This window comes from Prionailurus bengalensis, chromosome B3 (assembly GCF_016509475.1).
Source record: "Prionailurus bengalensis isolate Pbe53 chromosome B3, Fcat_Pben_1.1_paternal_pri, whole genome shotgun sequence".
In the NCBI taxonomy this organism is placed as follows: domain Eukaryota; kingdom Metazoa; phylum Chordata; class Mammalia; order Carnivora; family Felidae; genus Prionailurus; species Prionailurus bengalensis.
The window spans coordinates 40380831-40399613 of NC_057355.1; the positions used below are offsets into that span (position 1 = coordinate 40380831).

The 18783-nt window shown below is 43.3% G+C and overlaps 1 protein-coding gene across 6 annotated transcripts in view; it reads right to left on the reverse strand.

The window, feature by feature from the left end:
- Positions 1-1475: 1475 nt before the first annotated feature.
- Positions 1476-18783, reverse strand: part of ANKDD1A (ankyrin repeat and death domain containing 1A) — a 33704-nt gene continuing 16396 nt past the window's right edge. For 2 of the 6 annotated variants that reach the window (XM_043555175.1, XM_043555172.1), the window contains 7 exons: positions 16682-16780; positions 10045-10140; positions 8917-9015; positions 7790-7885; positions 5376-5580; positions 3111-3242; positions 1476-2154 (listed from right to left, as the gene is read on the reverse strand). In XM_043555175.1, coding sequence (XP_043411110.1) covers positions 2093-2154; positions 3111-3242; positions 5376-5580; positions 7790-7885; positions 8917-9015; positions 10045-10140; positions 16682-16780 — 789 coding nt within the window. In that variant the 3' untranslated portion in view covers positions 1476-2092. Of the gene's footprint in view, positions 2155-3110; positions 3243-5375; positions 5581-7678; positions 7690-7789; positions 7886-8916; positions 9016-10044; positions 10144-16681; positions 16781-18783 lie in introns of all 6 variants that reach the window. The other 4 variants (XM_043555174.1, XM_043555171.1, XM_043555176.1 and 1 more) reach the window with 3 other exon arrangements.

Consider the following 18783-nt stretch of genomic DNA (forward strand, 5'->3'; position numbering starts at 1 on the left):
TAAATAGTCTAAATCCCATGTGGTACAAAATACATTTCCTAAATGGAATATATAGAAGAGAAGGTTTCTCCCCCTCAACACAGCACTTGAAGAGGAAGGGCATAGAGGCCACATGCTGCACTGGGGGTCCAAATCATGCTGTGACTGTGCAGCCTCAGTCCTATAGGTGATTGTGTGTAAAATAGGTTGGTTTCAAAGCCTCTTTTTCTTTCTTTTCATAAGCCTCAGGTATTTTTTAAAAATTGTTAATAGGCTTTATTTTTAAAAACAGTTAAAAATAAAACCTGAGCAGGGATGCCTGGGTGGCTCAGTCACTTAAGTGTCCAACTTCAGCTCAGGTCATGATCTCGTGGTTTGTGGGTTTGAGCCTCGCGTTGGGCCCTGTGCTGACAGCTCAGACCTTAAAGCCTGCTTTGGATTCTGTGTCTTCTCTCTCTGCCCCTCCCCCACTTACACTCTGTCTCTCAAAAATGTTAAAAGTAAAAATAAAAAATAAAAATCTGAGCAGATAGCACAGAGTTCCCATACACCCCTCTGCCCAGCAATTTCTGCCATATTAACTTGCATTGGTCTTGGTATCTAATGTTTGCAGGTTTATCTGTAGGATAAATTCCTCCACGTGGGATTGCTGGGTCAAAGGGCAAATGCATTTGTAATTTTGGTAGATATAATGCCGCCTGCCTTTCAGAGGATTGTTCCACTGTGACCTCCCACTGGCCATGTGTGACGGTTGAAGCCCCTTTCAGCTTTTAACAGTTTTTATTCTGTCTCTCCCTCCTGAGACTCAGACCCAGTGGATAACTCTGTGGGGAGTTTTTCTAAGACAGTGGTCCCTGGGGCACCTGGGTGGCTCAGTTGATTAAGCATCCAGCTCTTGATCTTGGCTCAGGTCTAGAACTTAGGAGTTCAAGCCCCACATCAGGCTCTGCGCTGAGGGTGTGGAGACTGCTTGGAATGCTGTCTCTCCCTCTCTCTCTGCCCCTCCCACCCTGTGCACACGCACTCTCTCTGTCTCTTAAGATAAATAAACTTAAAAAAAAAAAAAAAGAATGACAACTAAATGCAAGATGTGATTCTGGACTGGATCCTGGTCCAGAAAAAGGACATGAATGGTTCAACTAACAAAATTGGAATAAGGTCTGAAGATGAGTTAATAGTATGGTATCAGTGTTAATTTCCTGGTTTTGAAAATTAGACTGTGATTATGTAAGATGGTAATATTTGGGGAAGCTGCATTGTGAAGCATATTCAGAAATTCTTCATACTGTTTCTGCAATGTTTTTGTAAGTCTGAAATGATTTCAAAATAAAATTTTAAAGTTAAAAATAATTCTAGGGGTGCCTGGGTGGCTTAGTCGGTTAAGCATCCAACTCTTGATTTCAGCTCAGATCATGATCTTAGTCGTAGGATTGAGCCCCACGTGGGGCTGTGCACCGAGCATGGAACCTGCTTGGGATTCTCTCTCTCCCTCTCTCCCATGCATGCACTCTCTCTCTCTCTTTCTCTCTCTCTCAAAAAAAATAAATAAATAAATTTTTAAAATTAAATTTCTAAACAAAATGGGAAAAAAAGAATGTGTGTACCTCTTAGAACTGTCAAAGCATATAAATAAGCTTGTGAACAGAAACACTGTTTTTGTAAGCACAGCATTCATTAAAAGCCAGTGAATGAGTTAAAGGAGATCCGTTTTGTAAGTGACAGTTGGAGTCCTTTTGCCAGGCTGGGGAGACAGGAATGCTGGGTTTGGCACCTGACCTCAACAGCCGATTAGCTGCTTATCCATTCTGAGCCTCAGTGTCCTTTCTGAAAAGATGGCCCTTGCATCTCAGGGGACTGCTGTGATGCTCCAAGAGCTGCAAAGGACTGCACCTGTGGGAAGGGATTACCTGCAAAACCTGAACTGGCCCCTGGACTAACCCCTGTGAAAGAGATTACAAACAGTGCCTGCTGGTCCTGCAGGGCTGGGTGTTTCAGTACAAGCAGCTGGAGGTCTGTTAACAGTGATTTTTTAAAAGCCCTTAAATGGTGGTCCTCTTCTGTTCAGGGGCCCCCATTCTGAGTCTCCATGCCCCTGAAGGTCTGGCCTCTCCAGTTACATGGCTGTACACCTCCTGGGGGTACCCGGGTCAGCATTTGCTTTCTTCCTGATGCTTTCTGCAAGACAGAAGAATCCTATTGCTTCATGTTGCCTAAGCTCTGCCTCACAGAGCTGGTTTTAAAAATGTTTTAATTGCCTGCCAGAGTTTGTGTTAAAAAAAAAGAGCAATAATATTTAAGAACGTTTTGAAAAAGAAAAAGTCATCCCTAATTCCTCCACTCTGAAGTGACTGTTTCCCACTTTGCCTGCAGCAGCTGTGAGATACTACAAAGGGGGGCTTTCCTTTTTCCTCTCAATAACATGCTACCCATGTTTTTACTGTTGGTGCGTGACTAACCTAGCCTTCGTTATTATTGGTGACCGCCTAACACCCTGTCCTGTGGTAGCCCCGTAATGCACCATGCCAGGGACGTGTATTACAGTATTTAAGGTTCTTTCATCATGAGCTGATTTTGTTTTTAATGAGGATTAGTACTGAACCTTTTATCTCACTTGCCTGATGATTCCACAGGGTGCCCTGAATCTCAAACCAGGCTTTTGGAATTGACAGACTCAAAAGGTCGTGATGGCCTCAGATATTTTATTTATTTGACCAGCTCTGACTGGTTCAACTCATATTAAGCTACTTCTGGCCTATATATATTACTGCTTGTGAAAAAAGAAGTCTATAGGCTGTTCCAGCCTTATTTTAAACTAGAAACAAAAACAAAAATCAAAGTACAGAGGGCCAGAGATGATAACACCAGTGGCTTTGGGGCTGTGAAAGTTGCAGGCATCATCTAAGCCCAAACCCTCATGGCACAGATGGGGAAATGGGGGCCAGGAGGTACTGTGGTTTGCTCAGGGCTCTGCCTGAATTCCAGTAGACAAGGCTAGGACCAGCAATCTGGAAGGTGCTGCCCCACAGCATTATGGCCTGGGCAGAACTTTGGGGGCCCTGTCACACTCCAAGGTGGGCCATGCAGCTCTGACTCTGGGGCCCAGTATTGCCCTGAGCAGAGGACACTCTTACCAGCCAGGTCCCTCCTGCCAATGGCCACGAGGCCCTCGAACAGTGCTTTGTTGGGGTTCTCACCGGCTATGGCCACACCATGCAGCCAGATAAGCAGCATCCGGTGGCCATGCTCCTGGTAGCTCTTGATGCCTGAGGACCATGAGGAGAGAAAGAGAAGGAGCCAAGTCTGAGAAGATGTCTGTAGTACACATGTCCAGGTGGGAAAGAGCCAAGAGGCCCTTTACCAAGCTCCGGTGGAGCTCAGCCCAGAGATGGGAAGAGGAGGGAAGAGACAGCCTCAGATGGGGTGAGGGTGGAGGTTTTGTATCCTAGAACGTCCCCAACCCCAGGCTTTCTCTTGAGCATCCACCATGCATCCTGTTGGTGTTGCTCTGAAGAGAGAAAGATTTGGCACTTGTTGTTGTGATTCCATGATGCACATGACTGTTCCATTCATCTCTGGCTGCTCATCTGTGCCTTGCACGCTAGCAGCCCTATTTTACAGATGAGAAAACCAGCATAGTGCGAGACACAGGTGGCCATGTTCTCTCCCCTGCACCAGTGATTCTTAGCTGTAACTGCTCATTGGAAACCCTTGGGAAGTCTTAGAAAACAGTGACACCTGGGTTCCATTACCCTCCCCAGAGATTCCAACCTACTTGGGTCTGGGTGCAGCCTGGGCGCTAAGCAGTGTTACATCTTCCCAGGTAATTCCAATGTACAGCCATGTTTGAAAATAATTGCCCACACTCTTCAGTGCCGGAGGAGGGCGTTAACTTGTTACTAAACTCTGTGACAAGGTCTGCTCTCCCAGTCGGGGACACACATGTTTGGGCACAGCCATCAGGGCCGAATCAGTCCATTCACTGGCACATTCAGCAGGCACTTCCTCATGGTGCTGCCCTTGGTGTAGCTGTTTCATTTGACCCATTTATTCACTATTCCTCGCCCCAGCCCCATAATTTACCAGTACTCCTTTATCATCTGTGAAAGTTCTTATCCATCATAGATGCTACTTTTGGACTCCCTGCTCTATTTCACTAACTGGTGTGCATATTTTTATGTTTGGGAAAACATATGTCGGGTATCTCTCTGTGCTTTATTGGAGCTTTATAAAAGGTTGGGTCTGGTTGGATTAGACCCTCTTCACTTTTCCCCCCAGAATATTCATTTAAATATTCCCTCTTTATTCTCTCAAGTGAACTCTAGAATCCTTTAGTCAAGTTTCAAAAACTTTCTATTTTGATTTGATTTGATTAAAACAATCAAGTTTGGGGACACCTGGGTGGTGGCTCAGTCGGTTAAGCATCTCTTGATTTTGGCTAAGGTCATGATCTCATAGTTTCATGAGTTTGAGCCCCGCATTGGGCTCTGTGCTGACAGTGCACAGCCTGCTTGGGATTCTCTCTCTCCTCTCTCTCTCTGCCCCTACCCTGCTTGCTCACTCTTTCAAAATAAATAAATGAACTTAATTTAAAAGTTTTAAAAATAAAGTAAAATATATAAACATTAAAAAAAAACTTTTTAAAAAACTGATTCAAATTTTTAATCTAGTTTGGGAAAAATCAATGTCTACCTGACACTTTCTAGCCAAGAATACAGAATGTCATTCCACTTACCCAAGTCTTTTTTTAATAGTTGAACTAATTTTTACTGTTTTACTCATATGCCATTCATACTTCTTTTTAGAAACACTATTGTAAATGGAATATCTTTTCAAAAATACCCCTATATATTTTTCCCCACTTACTGATAATACATAGGAATACTATGGTGTTTGTATACTTTATCATATCTTTAGCCATTTCACTGAATTATTTTATGCTAAGTTTTTCAGCTGATTCTTCTGGACTGCTCATGTATAGGATTATAGCACCTGAAGTTAGTAAATCTCTCTTCCTTTCCAATATTTTCAGTCTTTATTTCTGTTTGTTTTCTCCCTTAGTACCAGAGCCAACATTTCCAAGTAGAAGTTAAATACTGGTGGCAAGAGCTGGTCCTCTACTTTTTATGGAGAGTGCCTTTAGTTTGTGTGAATGACGAGCTCATTCACAAAGAATGTGAGGTTCACAGGTCAAGGGAGAGGGAGAGGCAGAGGGCTCAGCCTGAGCAAAGGCCTGGAAGGATGGAAGAGCACACGGGATGTTGGCGATGACATGTGGCTTGCCATCCAACTTTACCAGGTTGCACTGGCTTTTCCCCCAGAAATGCAGAAAACTGAACACACAAGTGCCCCCCTTCCACCCACTGGTTGCTCTGGGGTGGGGAGAGGCCGGGTGGTACCTGTCCACTGCTGCTCGATGGCATGGACGTGGGCCTCGGTGAACTCCCAGCAATACGCAAGCTTCTTCCACTCTTGAGGCCGCAGATGCCTGGAAGCCAGTCGCCACAGCACAGAGTGGAATTGCTGCGTTTCCTGCCGATGGTCTTGCTTAAAGGTCAAGTTCTTCCCAGAGGGATCCCTGGGGTCCCTGCACAACACGTGATCCTGTGGGGCAGATCCCAAAAGTGCAGCTGCCACCGGGGGGGGGGGGGGGGGGGGGGACATCCCTGCCAGGCTCTCCCTCGGGAGCCTGGATGGGGTACTGGCATCATCACAGGCCTGGGGTTTCTGGTTTCTCACTCTGTGCCTTGCTTTGACCTCTAGAACCCCAGCTGCTCACATTGTTCCTCCATCCAGAACTCCTTTTCTCACCTCCCTGTCCCTCGACCCCATCACCACAGTCAAGAGACCATCTACATGCCATCTCTTCCAGGCAGCCTTCCCAATTCCTCTCTTTTCTCTGTGTTCTCACAGCACAAGTGCCAGCAGAAGGACTCAGCAGCTGTGGCTAACACCAGTCAAGCCAAGGATCAGGTACTTAAGCAGATTTGCAGAATCTCAACAAGTAGTGAAGGGCGGGGTTACAGAATTCTTTCTATGCAAAGCAGGTGATAAAATGAGAAGTTATAAAAGAAGTATGTGATAGCATCGGTTAAACCCACAAAAGCCTAAGTAAGCCCCTCTAAAGGATGTGGATACAGAGTTCTGGTTGTTAAAAAGCTCAGGTGAGTTCTGGTGTCTGCAGCTGCAAATCTTACATCCTGGTCAACAATGTTCAGTCACCTATGACATGGTGACCAGGGAGACTGACTGGTTCTCATGTGGGTATTCCTCAGAGCAGTGTTCTTAGCCGCATCGGTACATTGGGATCATCCAGGAGCTTTAAGAACTACTGATGCTTGGTTCCCACACCAGAGATTCTGAATGAACTGGCCTTAGGGTGGGAGTGGGGGGCAGGCTGTGATTCTAACCACCCCGCCACCTTGACGTTGAGAACTTTTGAAATCTGAGGTGTTAGAATTACGCACAGAGATGAATCAGTTAATCATACCCTTGGTATTAATATTTTGGGGTTACATTGAGGAGTAACCTGTTAGACATAAAGGGGCTATAATGTTTTTGAGAATCTAGCATGTCCATGAAAGAGAATATCTTATGATTGCTATTGAAATGTGTTATTAACTAATTTTGGAATAGTGATTTTTTTTTTTTTAATTTGAGAGGTATAAGAGAAGTTTACTCAGTTTGCAAACAATATTGAAATGTTTAAGATATTTGAGACTCACTTTATTTATAGGTTTAATTTACTGGATATACTAGGATAACTTAAGAATTTAGGAAGCATTCAAAGTACTTTTAAAAATCTATTATTCACTCAGTTTAGAATGTTTAAGATAGTTTAATTAACTAAGTTTAAACATGGATCCAAACATTAATCAAAAGGCTTCCTTGAAAGTGGAAATTCCTAAAATTCCTAAAATATAGTAGCTGTATAAATGGAATAAGATTTATAACATGAGGGGCGCCTGGGGGGCTCAGTCTGTTGAGCGTCCGACTGCGGCTCAGGTCATGATCTCACGGTCCGTGAGTTCGAGCCCCACGTCGGGCTCTGTGCTGACAGCTCAGAGCCTGGAGCCTGCTTCAGATTCTGTGTCTCCCTCTCTCTGCCCCTTCCCCACTCTCATTCTGTCTCCATCTCTCTCAAAAATAAATACACATTAAAAAAAAAAGATTTATAAAATGATTTTAAAAGTTTAAGGAAAACTAGGTTTTAAAATTCATAATAAATTTAGTATTAATTTTTAAAACTCAAGTAAATGCAAAAATTGTTTTCTGCATAGAAAAACAACCTTCAAAGATGTCAAAAAAACCCCATCCTACCCCCATTTCCTGAGGACTGGAAAAACATAGCCTTAACACCTGCTACTCTTCCCCAGTTCTTCAGCAGACATCACTAATTAATCCCAGCACACTTTCCTTCTGGGCTCAGAAAGTTGCCTGAATAGAACACCCCGAACAGCAATTCCAATCACCTGAAGATGGCAGTGAGCTAAAACCAACTTGCCATCTCTTTATTCATGCATGCCAGCAGGCACACATGAATCCATCAACCAGGGGCTGTGACAGTGTCCAGTAACATCTCCACACTGGCATGGACCTCAGTCTGCTTTGTTTCAGTGTGGTTTAGGTGCTCACTCATCTCCAGATGCTCACAAACAACCCTGGTGTTAGGTAAGGCAGGGATTATCACCTCCTCAGAAACTGAGGGTGGTCCTGAATTGGTCAGGGCTGGGGTTCAAAGCCAGCCCCACCTAGAGCCAAGCCCACACAGTCCCTTTGCAACATGGAGAGACCAAGTGCAGGGTCTCAGTACCTTCTCCCATTTGTAGAGGCGATCAGCTTTTATAATCATGTCCACCAGGCTGATGTGGTTGCTGCGGGCGGCCACTGCCAGGGCAGTTTTCCCTTGCTGCAAGTAAGAAGTAAGAATGGAAGCCAAAGTTGCTACAGGTGGGGCGTAGGGTAGCCTCTAGTACTGACTGCAAACATTCCTGCCCAAGGAAAGCAGTTTCCAGCAGTCTACACCGGAGAGCAGAAAAGTTTTCTGGGCATGGGGAAGGATTGAACGAGGCAAGGATAACAATTCCAGTAAACACCTCTTGTTTCTTTAGAATTTAGAAAGTCTTAGAGCTTATGAAACTCAGCCTACACAACTCCTCAACATTACCTCTGAAATAGCGGTTACCTGCCCCACTTCTCAGATGAAACCAGAGCCCAGGGAAGGGGACCAGGTTCATTAGGTCCATTTGCCCTCCCCACTTCATGCTCCCAGGCCCTTCGCTCCAGACCTCCAGCACAGGGCTGGCCTCAATCTCTCCAGGAACCTGCAGGGAGCTGGGAAGCTCCTCTTTACATATGGCCAGCTACCCTGGGGCCCAGCTCAAAGCAGGGAGCCCCTCCCAGATTCAGCCTCAGGGCCCATTTCTGCCCCCAATTCTTCCCCACACCATACTGGGCCACAGGTGCAAGCCCCTTCCACTCATGAGCCTGTGACATTCTCGGCCTCAGACCAAATCTTCAGCTGGTCTGGAACCTCCGGCACCTGAGCAAGTAGTCAGCCCAGAGGCACAAAGAGCCAGGTAGCTTCCCCACCCCTGTCCTATATTTAGGGGGCTGTGGGACCCTGCTCCTCTACTCCCTCTCCCCCTCCCCACCAGGCGACTCAAGGAGCCCAAAGTCTGAGGAGCCATGAAACAGAAGGTGACCACATCACAATTCTACACCAGGAGAAGGGCAGGCCAAGTCCTGAGGGACCTCAGAGGAGGAAGAGGAAAGTAATGGAGGGGCAGAAAGACTTCCCGGAGGAGGCTGCTTTTGAGCTAGTATATAAAGGATGGGAAGCCTTGAATAGTCGGAGAGCACGAGGCATTTGTAATAGGGTCTCTGGGAAAGAGGGAGCCATGAAAGCTTGAAAGGGAGGCTGGTTGGGAGGAGAGGTACCTTATCTCTCAGGTTTAAGTTAACCCCAGTGACGAGGAGCATCTCTGCTATGTCCTGCCAGGCGTGCTCAGCAGCAAGGTGGAGGGGCGTCTGCTGCCTCTGGAAAAGCCAAAGGGACAGGGGAGTACAAAAGCATGTATGAGTGGCCCAAGACTCAAAGCCAGGACAGTTCCAAGGTGAGTACACTCTTACCTGGGCCTTAAAAAGTTTCTCTAAGAAGTTATGGGAGAGGGTAAGCTGGGTTTAGTCATAAGCCTAATATCAGAGAAAACTTGGTAAAAACAAAAAGCAGAAAGAACAAAGGAAAAAATACCACTTGCTGGCTAAGTCAACCTCTGTAATGATCCTAATATATTTCTTCTAGTCTTTAATGCAGAATGCTTTTGGTTTACTGGTTTTATATGAGATCATCCCGTATATACATTTTGCATCCATTTTTCTACTTAACATAACATTTCCACATATTATGAACACTGTTTTTAACAGCTCCATAGTAGTCTACATCTATAACCATAATCTACCTGACCACTTCTCTCTTATTAAATATTTGGGCAAGACTGATGTTGAAGATTGATAAGCAATGCTGCAATAGATATCTTTGTGCATGAGCTTTTAATGTATTTCTTGAGGCTCAATTCGCTGAAGTGCAAATACTGACAATTTTGAAGGTACGTGATATATCCTGCAAAGCTGCTTTCCACCACTAGTGGCTGTACGTGCTGGCACTGAGGACTACTAGATGGTCAGGGGGAGAGTTGTGGGGATGGGGAATTAAAAGGGTGCCTGACTGGGCACAACTTCAGGACTCAGAAGCTTCTTGTTACACAAGACTGCCCCAGTCACCCCTGTCCTGGGAATATTTCCCAAAGGAAAATAGAATCAATAAAAGGAAATGGTTGAACACAGGAAGATGTTTACTACAGTGTTATATAGACCATGGCAACAGCTTGAAAACCACCAAAATGTTCAAAATAGAGTGGTTCATAAAATGATGTTCTCTTCAACAAATATGAGACAGCTTTTTACAAGCTCAAAAAATTAATTCCTCAACTCTAGGCCATGCTAGGAGATTACAGCCAAGCCCTGCCCACCTGGGAGGGTGCCCAGATGGTTTCTGCAACCACTTACATTGTCAGTGGCATCCAGGTCACTGCCTGCGTCAATGAGGAGCTGGACCAAGGCGGGGAAGTTGTGCCTCACAGCGAGGTGCATAGGAGAGGCTCCCTGCTGGGGGAGAAAACACATGAATCAATTGAACGGTCCCTCCCAGGACTGTCCAGCACAGCTTGGTGCTGGGGGATCGAAGTAGGGAGGGGTATATAGATACAGTGCTTCTAGGTTTGTCCCTTCTTGCTCCTCAGAGGACATGGGTGGCTTGAGGAATCTATAACCCCAAAGGCTGAATCCCTGGAGCCCAAAACTGATCCTCAAGGTGGGTGGGAGCTTGAAGACCCAAGTTTGAGACCTTGCTATGCCAGAAACTCACTGTGGAACTGTGCGCAAGTCATTTCCCTTCTCTGCTCCTCTTCACCTAGCAAGTAATGTTTGCTGAGCTCCCTTGTAGCAACAACACTTAAAATTCTCTAATATCTTATTGAATCCACACACGAACCTAGGAAGTATATATAGGAATGGTGTTACTAGTATTTTCAACTTACAGACAAGAACACTGAGGTTCACAAGACGTAAGTGACTTGCCCAACAGCTAACAGGAACCTTGTGTTATTGGAGTTTCTCCCTTCAATACTCAGGTAGGTGCCTGATTACTGTTTATGTGTGGAAGGAAGGAACGAGGGAGCCAGCCAGGACCAGAACAGAGACCTCACTCCAAGGCAACACACATCCAAGGCCTCACTCAAGGCTGGAAGACTCCTTCATCAGTCATCCCCTCTGATGCCTGACCACATGGCAAAGTAGAGATACTGCAATAGCATCCTTCCCTCTAGGTGATATAGTGACACACACATAGTGGAAAAGTACAAAACCAAAACACTGATGGTGGAAAAACAGGCTCACATTTTAAGTGTAAAAAGATTACAGAACAGAGTACACACACACACACACACATAGATACACACCCCAAAAATGTCCACTACCAGTGTCTATTAGTTTAGGCCAGCAAATGAAAAAAAAAAAGGTTTATTGATATTGGAAAAGAATATTTAAACTATACAATTATTTGTAGGCAATGTGATTGCATATCCAGACAGGTTTAAAAAAGCTATTACCCCCTAAAAAAAAAAAAAAAAAAAAAAACTCTAGTAAAATTAAAAGTCATAGAGCATTCCTATATTGAATGCTACAAGAAATGACATAATTTAAAAAAATATTCACAATATCAAGTATTTATGTAGAGTATAATTGGAAATGGACATATCAAAGGCAAACTAAAAGCTATATAACATCACTGAAGGATATAAAATAAGACATAAAGAAATGGCAAGACTTCATGCTCCTAGTGAAAATACATTAGAGAGGCTCCTGGGTGGCTCAGTCAGTTAAACATCTGACTTAGGCTCAGGTCATGATCTCATGGTTTGTGAGTTCGAGCCCTGCATCAGGCTCTGTGCTGACAGCTCAGACCTAAAGCTTGCCTCGGCTTCTGTCTCTCCTTCTCTCTATGCCCCTCCCCTGCTCACGCTCTGTCTCTCAAAAATAAACATTGAAAAAAATGTATAAAAAAAACATATTACAAAGATGACTATTTTATATTATTTATAAGCTTAATGTAATCCCAAACTCAAATTTCAATAAATACCAAGAATTATTCTGAAACACGTCTAGAAAAAAAATTTGAACACAGGTAAAAACTACCATAAGAATTTCAACTTCAACAATGGCCTCAGATCATTGCCAGATAATAGAAATAAAAATCAGGCCCCAAAAAGGTCTGCTGTGACAGTGAACGGGCAAAAACTAGAAACTGGCTCAAATGCACGACTCAGGTGAGCCTGGAAATCTGTCCAGAACTACAAGTCTGGGCTTTCCAGGAAGCAGAAGGCCATGGAGATAAAACAACCAAATACACTGGATATAGCCTCAGTCGTCCTGGAAACCCATCTGGGGGAATGTGGTCAGAAAGGGGAGTGTAAAGAGAGCAAATATGGCTTTTAGTTGTTTTACATTTTATTTATAAAAACCAAAAGAACCAAAAAGTACACAGGTATCTAGTGAAAAGCTTTCTTCTACCTGCATTCACACACCTGCTCATACCCCCTACTCCTAAACCCCATCGGTAACCTAAATCTCTGCTTTTATGTGTATCCTTCCAGAGACTTTTAAATTTTTTTAATGGAGCAGAACTTTCTATTTTTATTTTGAAATAATTACAGCGTCACATGCAATTAAGAAATAATATAGAGAGTTCTGGTGTATCCTTCACCCACTTTCCCCCAATGGTAATATCTTACAAAACCCTAGTAATATCCCAAGCAGGATAATGACTCTGACAACATCCACCATCTTATTCAGATCCCCCAGCTTCACTTGTAGTCATTTGTACATGTATGTTTAGTTCTACACCATTTTATCACATGTGTATGTTCATGTATCCACTACATAGTCAAGATACACAACAGTTTCCTCACAAGGTCCTGTGTTGTTGTTTTTTTTTAAGATCTTAATTTTTTAAGTTTATTTATTTATTTATTTGTTTATTTTTGAGAGCGGTGGGGAGAGAGAATCCCAAGAAGTCTCTGCACCAACAGTGCAGAGCCCAATGTGGGGCTTGAACCTATGAACTGTGAGATGATGTCCTAAGATGAAATCAAGAGTCAGACACTGAGTAACGGACTGAGGCACCCAGGTGTTCATTTTTTAGAGTAATCTCTACACCCAACGTGGGGCTTGAACTCATGGCTCCAAGATCAAGGGTCCCATGCTCTTTCTGACTGAGCCAGCCAGGCACTCCTGGGGTCTTTTTTAATTGGGAGAAAACGAAAAAGCTAATACACACTTCGGGTGAGAGGACTAAGAAACAAGCAGCCTGGACACTGCTAGTGACTGCAGATTGGCACAACACTTCTAGGAAGGGTTCGGCTTACATATCAAGAGCTAGAAAGATGCTCACAATATTTGACCTCAAATTCCCTATTTCTGAGAATCTTGCCCCCAAAGAGGTCATATGCACAAAGCTATGCTACCTGCATTAGCAAGTAAACCTGATGCTCTACCACAGTTGAGGAGGTTAATAAATCATGGTGCCTCCATTCATCAGACCAAATGTCATCATCAGCAGGCTCTGAGGAACCTCCATGCTGTTCTTCACAGTGGCTGCACAGTGTGCATTCCCACCAACAGGGCATGAGGGTTCCTTTTTGTCCATACCCTCGCCACCACTTATTTCTTACGTTTTTGATTTTAGCCATTCTGATTGGTGTGAGGTGATCTCTCATTGTAGTTTTGATTTGCATTTCCCTGACAATGAGTGATGTTGAACATCTTTTCATATGTCTGTTGTCCACTCATATGTCATCTTTGGAGAAATGTCTGTTCATTTCTTCTGCCTGTTTTTTAATTGGATTATTTATTTTGGGGGGTGTTGAGTTGTATCAGTTCTTTATATATTTTGGATACTACCCCTTTATCAGATATGTCATTTACAAATATCTTCTCCCATTCTGCAGGTTCCTTCTTAGTTTTGTTGACTGTTTCCTTCACTGTGTAGAAACTTATTATTTTTTAATTTTTTTTTCAACGTTTATTTATTTTTGGGACAGAGAGAGACAGAGCATGAACGGGGGAGGGGCAGAGAGAGAGGGAGACACAGAATCAGAAACAGGCTCCAGGCTCTGAGCCATCAGCCCAGAGCCCAACGCGGGGCTCGAACTCACGGACCGCGAGATCGTGACCTGGCTGAAGTCGGACGCTTTTACCGACTGCGCCACCCAGGCGCCCCGAAACTTTTTATTTTGATGTAGTCCCAATAGTTTACTTTTGCTTTTGATTCCTTTGTGTCAGGACACCTAAGTAGAGAAAAGTTGCTATGGTTGATGTCAGAGAAATTACTGTCTGTGCTCTCTTCAAGGATTTTTATGGTTCCAGGTGTCACATTTAGTTCTTTAATCCATTTTGAGCTTATTTTTGTGTATGGTGAAAGAAAGGGGTCCAGTTTCATTCTTTTGCATGTGACTGTCCAGCTTTCCCCACACCATTTGTTGAAGAGACTTTTTCCCATTGTATGTTTATTGCTCCTTTGTCAAAAACTAACTGACCATGACATTGTGGGTTCATTTCTGGGTTTTCCTTTCTATTCTATTGATCTTTGTGTTTGTTTTTATGCCAGTACTATACTGTTTTAATTACTACAGCTTTGAAATACAACTTGATACCGCCCATTTTGTTTTCCTTTTTTAAGATTCCTTTGGCTATTCAGGGTCTTTTGGGTGTCATACAATTTTGGGGATTTTTTGTTCTAGTTCTGTGAAAAATGCTCTTGGTATTTTGATAGGGATTCCATTAAATCTGTACATTGCTTTGGGTAATATGGACATCTTAACAATATTTGTTCTTCCAACCCATGAACATAGAATATCTTTCCATTTCTTTGCATTGTCTGGAATTTCTTTCATCAGCGTTTTATAGCTTTCAGAGCGTAGGTCTTTTATCTCTTTGGTTAAGTTTATTCCTAGATATTTTATTGTTTTTAGTGCAATTGCAGATGGGATTATTTTCTTAGTTTCACTTTCTGCGGTTTCATTATTAGTGTATAGGAAAGCAACAGATTTCTGTACATTGATTTTATATCCTGTGACTTTACTGAATTCATTTATCAACTCTAGTAGTTTTTTTGATGGAATCTTTTGGGTTTTCTATATGTAGTATCACATGATCTGCAAATAATGAAGGTTTTACTTCTTCCTGACCAATTTGGATGCCTTTTATTTCTTTATGTTGTCTAATTGCTAGGGCTAGGACTTCCAGTGCTAAGTTGAATAAAAGTGGTGAGAATGGATATCCTTGTCTTATTCCTGACCTTAGTGGAAAACTCTCAGTTTTTCACCATTGGCTGTGGGCTTTTCATATAAAGCCTTTTATTATGTTGATATATGTTCCCGCTAGACCTACCTTGCAGAGGGTTTTTATCATGAATGGATGTGTGCTTTGTCAAATGCTTTTCTGCGTCTATTGAAATGATCATATGGTTTCTATACTTTCTCTTACTGATGTGATATGGGATTTTTTTTCTTAATTTCACCCTGCTGTTTCATTATGAGTATACAGGAATGCAACAGATTTCTGTACATTGATTTTGTATCCTTAAGTTGAATTTTTTAATTGAAAAAATACTTTAAATTTCAGCTGGGGAAAAAGAAACATTTGAGAATACAAAAGGATAAAAGATTATACTAAGAGACAAGGGTAATTAAAGGAGACTAACTTTATATGCCTTTAAAATAAATTATAAGGCAATAATAATTAAAATAATATGGTACCAGCTCAAGATTAGATATACAACTTACCGAAAGAGAATCACTTGCCCAGATATAAAGCCCATCATATATCAAACTGCAAATATGTGATAAAGGAAAGAAGGAAAAAGCACTAAGAAATGTTATAATTATTTAATAAATTCACTTGACATAGAAGTATTAAAAAATTGGAGGGGAAATCTATTGAGTAATATATCACACCATATACAAAAATACACTTTAGGAAAATTAAAGAGTTAAACATAAAAAATCAAATCATAACTAGAAGATACTGAGTCCTGCTTTGGGTGAGCTCAAGCTCCGCTTTGGGTGAGCCCCACTTCTCTCTCTCTATCTCTCTCTCTGCCCCTCATGGGATTCTCTCTCTCTCCACCCTCGCTCACTTGCACCCTCTCTCTCTCAAAAAAAAAAAAAATGTTCATAAAATCATTATTTATCCTGGCAAAGTTAGAAACGACTTAAATACCAAACAGTTGAAGTACCGTTAAGTGTGATGTGGTCACTGAACTACATCTGGCATTAAAAATGGTTGCTAGAAAAACTCGTAACCTTTGATACCTGAGCTGCATAATCTCCACTGGACTGGAATCAAATTTCTGATGTCTTTATGGGTAAAAACAAATAAGCATCACCCTTTCCAGAATTCTGCCTTAGCCTAGTTACCACACATATGAGGAAAACTGGTAGGGAATAAGGAAAAGTCATTGCTTTACTAGGGTGCTGGGATTAGGGATCTCTATATTCCAAAGAACTGTGTTATACTGCTTTTACAGTAATTTTAAATATAGTGTTTATTTCAGCTATGATATGACCTCTTTCTAATCTAAACAACAGATAGTTCCTCATTTACATAATGGGAATAATAAGAGTGCCTATAGATAAAGAAACAAAGGCCCAGGGAGGTCAAAGCAACTTGCCCAAGGTCATTCAGTGCATGGCAGGGCTAGGCCTCCAAGCCAGGTTATCTGACAAAGTCCATGTCTTAACCACAGGATATACTGTCACCTGTGAGTATACCACACAATATAACAGGACAAAATGAACAACCAAGAGGCTAGATTTGTAATATGAAAGATCATCACTAGGTCCCAATGGATAAATGAGTGGAGAACACAAGCAGATAATTCACTTGGGAGGAAATGCAACTTGGTTGCTAACCCTGTTCTAGCTAGAAGCTTATCTGGCCCACCCTCATGTGGCCAGGTCCCCAGTCCTGGCCCCCATCCCAATCCCAAGGACCTAAAGTGCCCATCTCTGCCTGCTGTGCTTCACCAGTGAGGTCATGAAGACTTTGCAGTGGGGACCCCCCCCTCAACCCAAGCCCCCACACTTACATGATCAGCTATGTTGGTGTGGCCTCCTGCATGGATGAGGGCCCGGGCCACATCCTCAGAGCCACCAAGGGCTGCGTAGTGGAGGCAGCTTTGCTTTTTCTAGAGGGAAACAGGCATCAGTGCCATGTCCTGAAAGCCCCTCACAGTGGGGCTTTGGGATCCATTATTCCATTTATGTCTCACAACCCCGGGACTATTACCCCATTAAACCCTGAAGCTGGAGAAATCAATGCCTTGCCTAGGCCTGGTGACTGGTAAGGGGAGCTCACTGTGGTCTGAGCTTTTCCGTGCCTCCTTTCACAAACTTGAGAATGTACATCAAAGAGGGGAACAAATAAGATTTGCCAGTACAGAGTAAACCCCACCTGGTGCACACCTGCTGGAGTGGGTCTCAACGTGCCCAGGCAGGAGCCTGGCAGAGCCAGTGCAAGGGCTTCACCTTGATGGGCTTTCTAAGTGCTCTTCGTCAATCAGAGCACGCCCCTGGCCAAACGACAAGCTCACGTGAAATACCCCTCCACTCCTCCAGGCAGACCCTTCTAGGTAGCCAACTGTTGCAGACTGCCCAGACTGTTCCCCAGGACTTTCACTTTCAAAACCAGGCCAGTATGGGGCAAAGTGGGACGAGCTGGTCGTCCTCCCAAAGTCCTATCTGAGCTGAGTGCACAAGGGTGAATGGGAACCAGCCCACCTCCCAATGGAAAATGTAATCGCTTTGGGTCAGCCCCCTTCTCAGAGAGCCTGCAAGGGGTGGGAGTGTCCAAATAGAATGTGCCTTCTGCCAGAAACCTCAAGCCAAGGCTGGAGCACAAGGCCCAGTGCAGTGGGCAGCTCTAGCCCTGCCAATGACCGCCAGCTGGACACCACCTCCCCAGTCTCTCAACTCCTATGCTGCTACTGCTGCTTGACATTTCACTTCTTTTGCCCCCTCTCAGTACTGAGCACTGTGCTGGGCACAGAGAAAGGGCTGCTGACCAAAGAGCAATGTCGGGTAGATGGAAGGACATAGTTGGGTGCTCTGGGGCAGGTGCTTTCCCCCTCTGGGTGGGCCTTGGTGTCACCCAGACACCCTGGGGCAAAGGGTGCTACCTGCTAGGGAAGTTCTGCAAATTAAGTGTTTTGTGACTTTTAAGCATTATTCACATTCAGGGGACTTTAACACTGATATCATTATTAAATTTACATTTCGGGCTCTGGGCTGATGGCTCAGAGCCTGGAGCCTGTTTCCGATTCTGTGTCTCCCTCTCTCTCTGCCCCTCCCTCGTTCATGCTCTGTCTCTCTCTGTCCCAAAAATAAATAAACGTTGAAAAAAAAATTAAAAAAAAATAAATTTACATTTGCCATTTTTCTATTTATTTTCTATATGTCTCCTGTCTTTTTTGCTCTTCTGCTTCTCCTTGACTGCCTTCTTTTGTGTTAAACATTTTTAGCATATTTTAATTCCTCTGCTTTTTAACTATTTTTGCTATTATTTTTATTTATTAGTATTATCGCCTTCTGATTGAAATTTAGAACAAATAGAGAATTCCAGATCCTGAAACCATTCAATCAGCCAAGAAAGATTATTGGTCATTGATCTAAAAACAAAAAGCAAAAACAAAACAAAACAAAAACACCAACTTCCTACCTAAAGAAAGGCTACAACCTCCCTTTCCAGGGCACAGAGGAGAATTTCCAACAGCTGACTTAAGGAATACAGTAGTGAGAGAGAGGAGGCCTCTCCCAGGCTCCAGCTCTGAGGGCTGGTGTGGCCCCTTCCCAGACAGGGCAAACTTTCCAGACCATGAGCTCTGGAGTCAGGGGAATGGGCTTTTCAGACTCTGCTTCTTACCAGCTTGTGACCTGCAAAGACACTGAATCTCTCTACAGCTTCAGTTTCTTCATAGGTAAAACAGGGGAAATTTTTCTGAAGTAATAGTTACAAAGGGGACTCATGAACTACCAAATACCCAGCAATAAGAAGACACCAACAGGTGTTGAGCTCCTAATACATCCCAGACACCATGAGGGGTATTTACTCCTCAACAGCAATGTAAAAAAAGTAACTACATAGCATCTCCATTTTGGGAAATGAGGCTCAGAGAATTTAAGTAACTTGCCC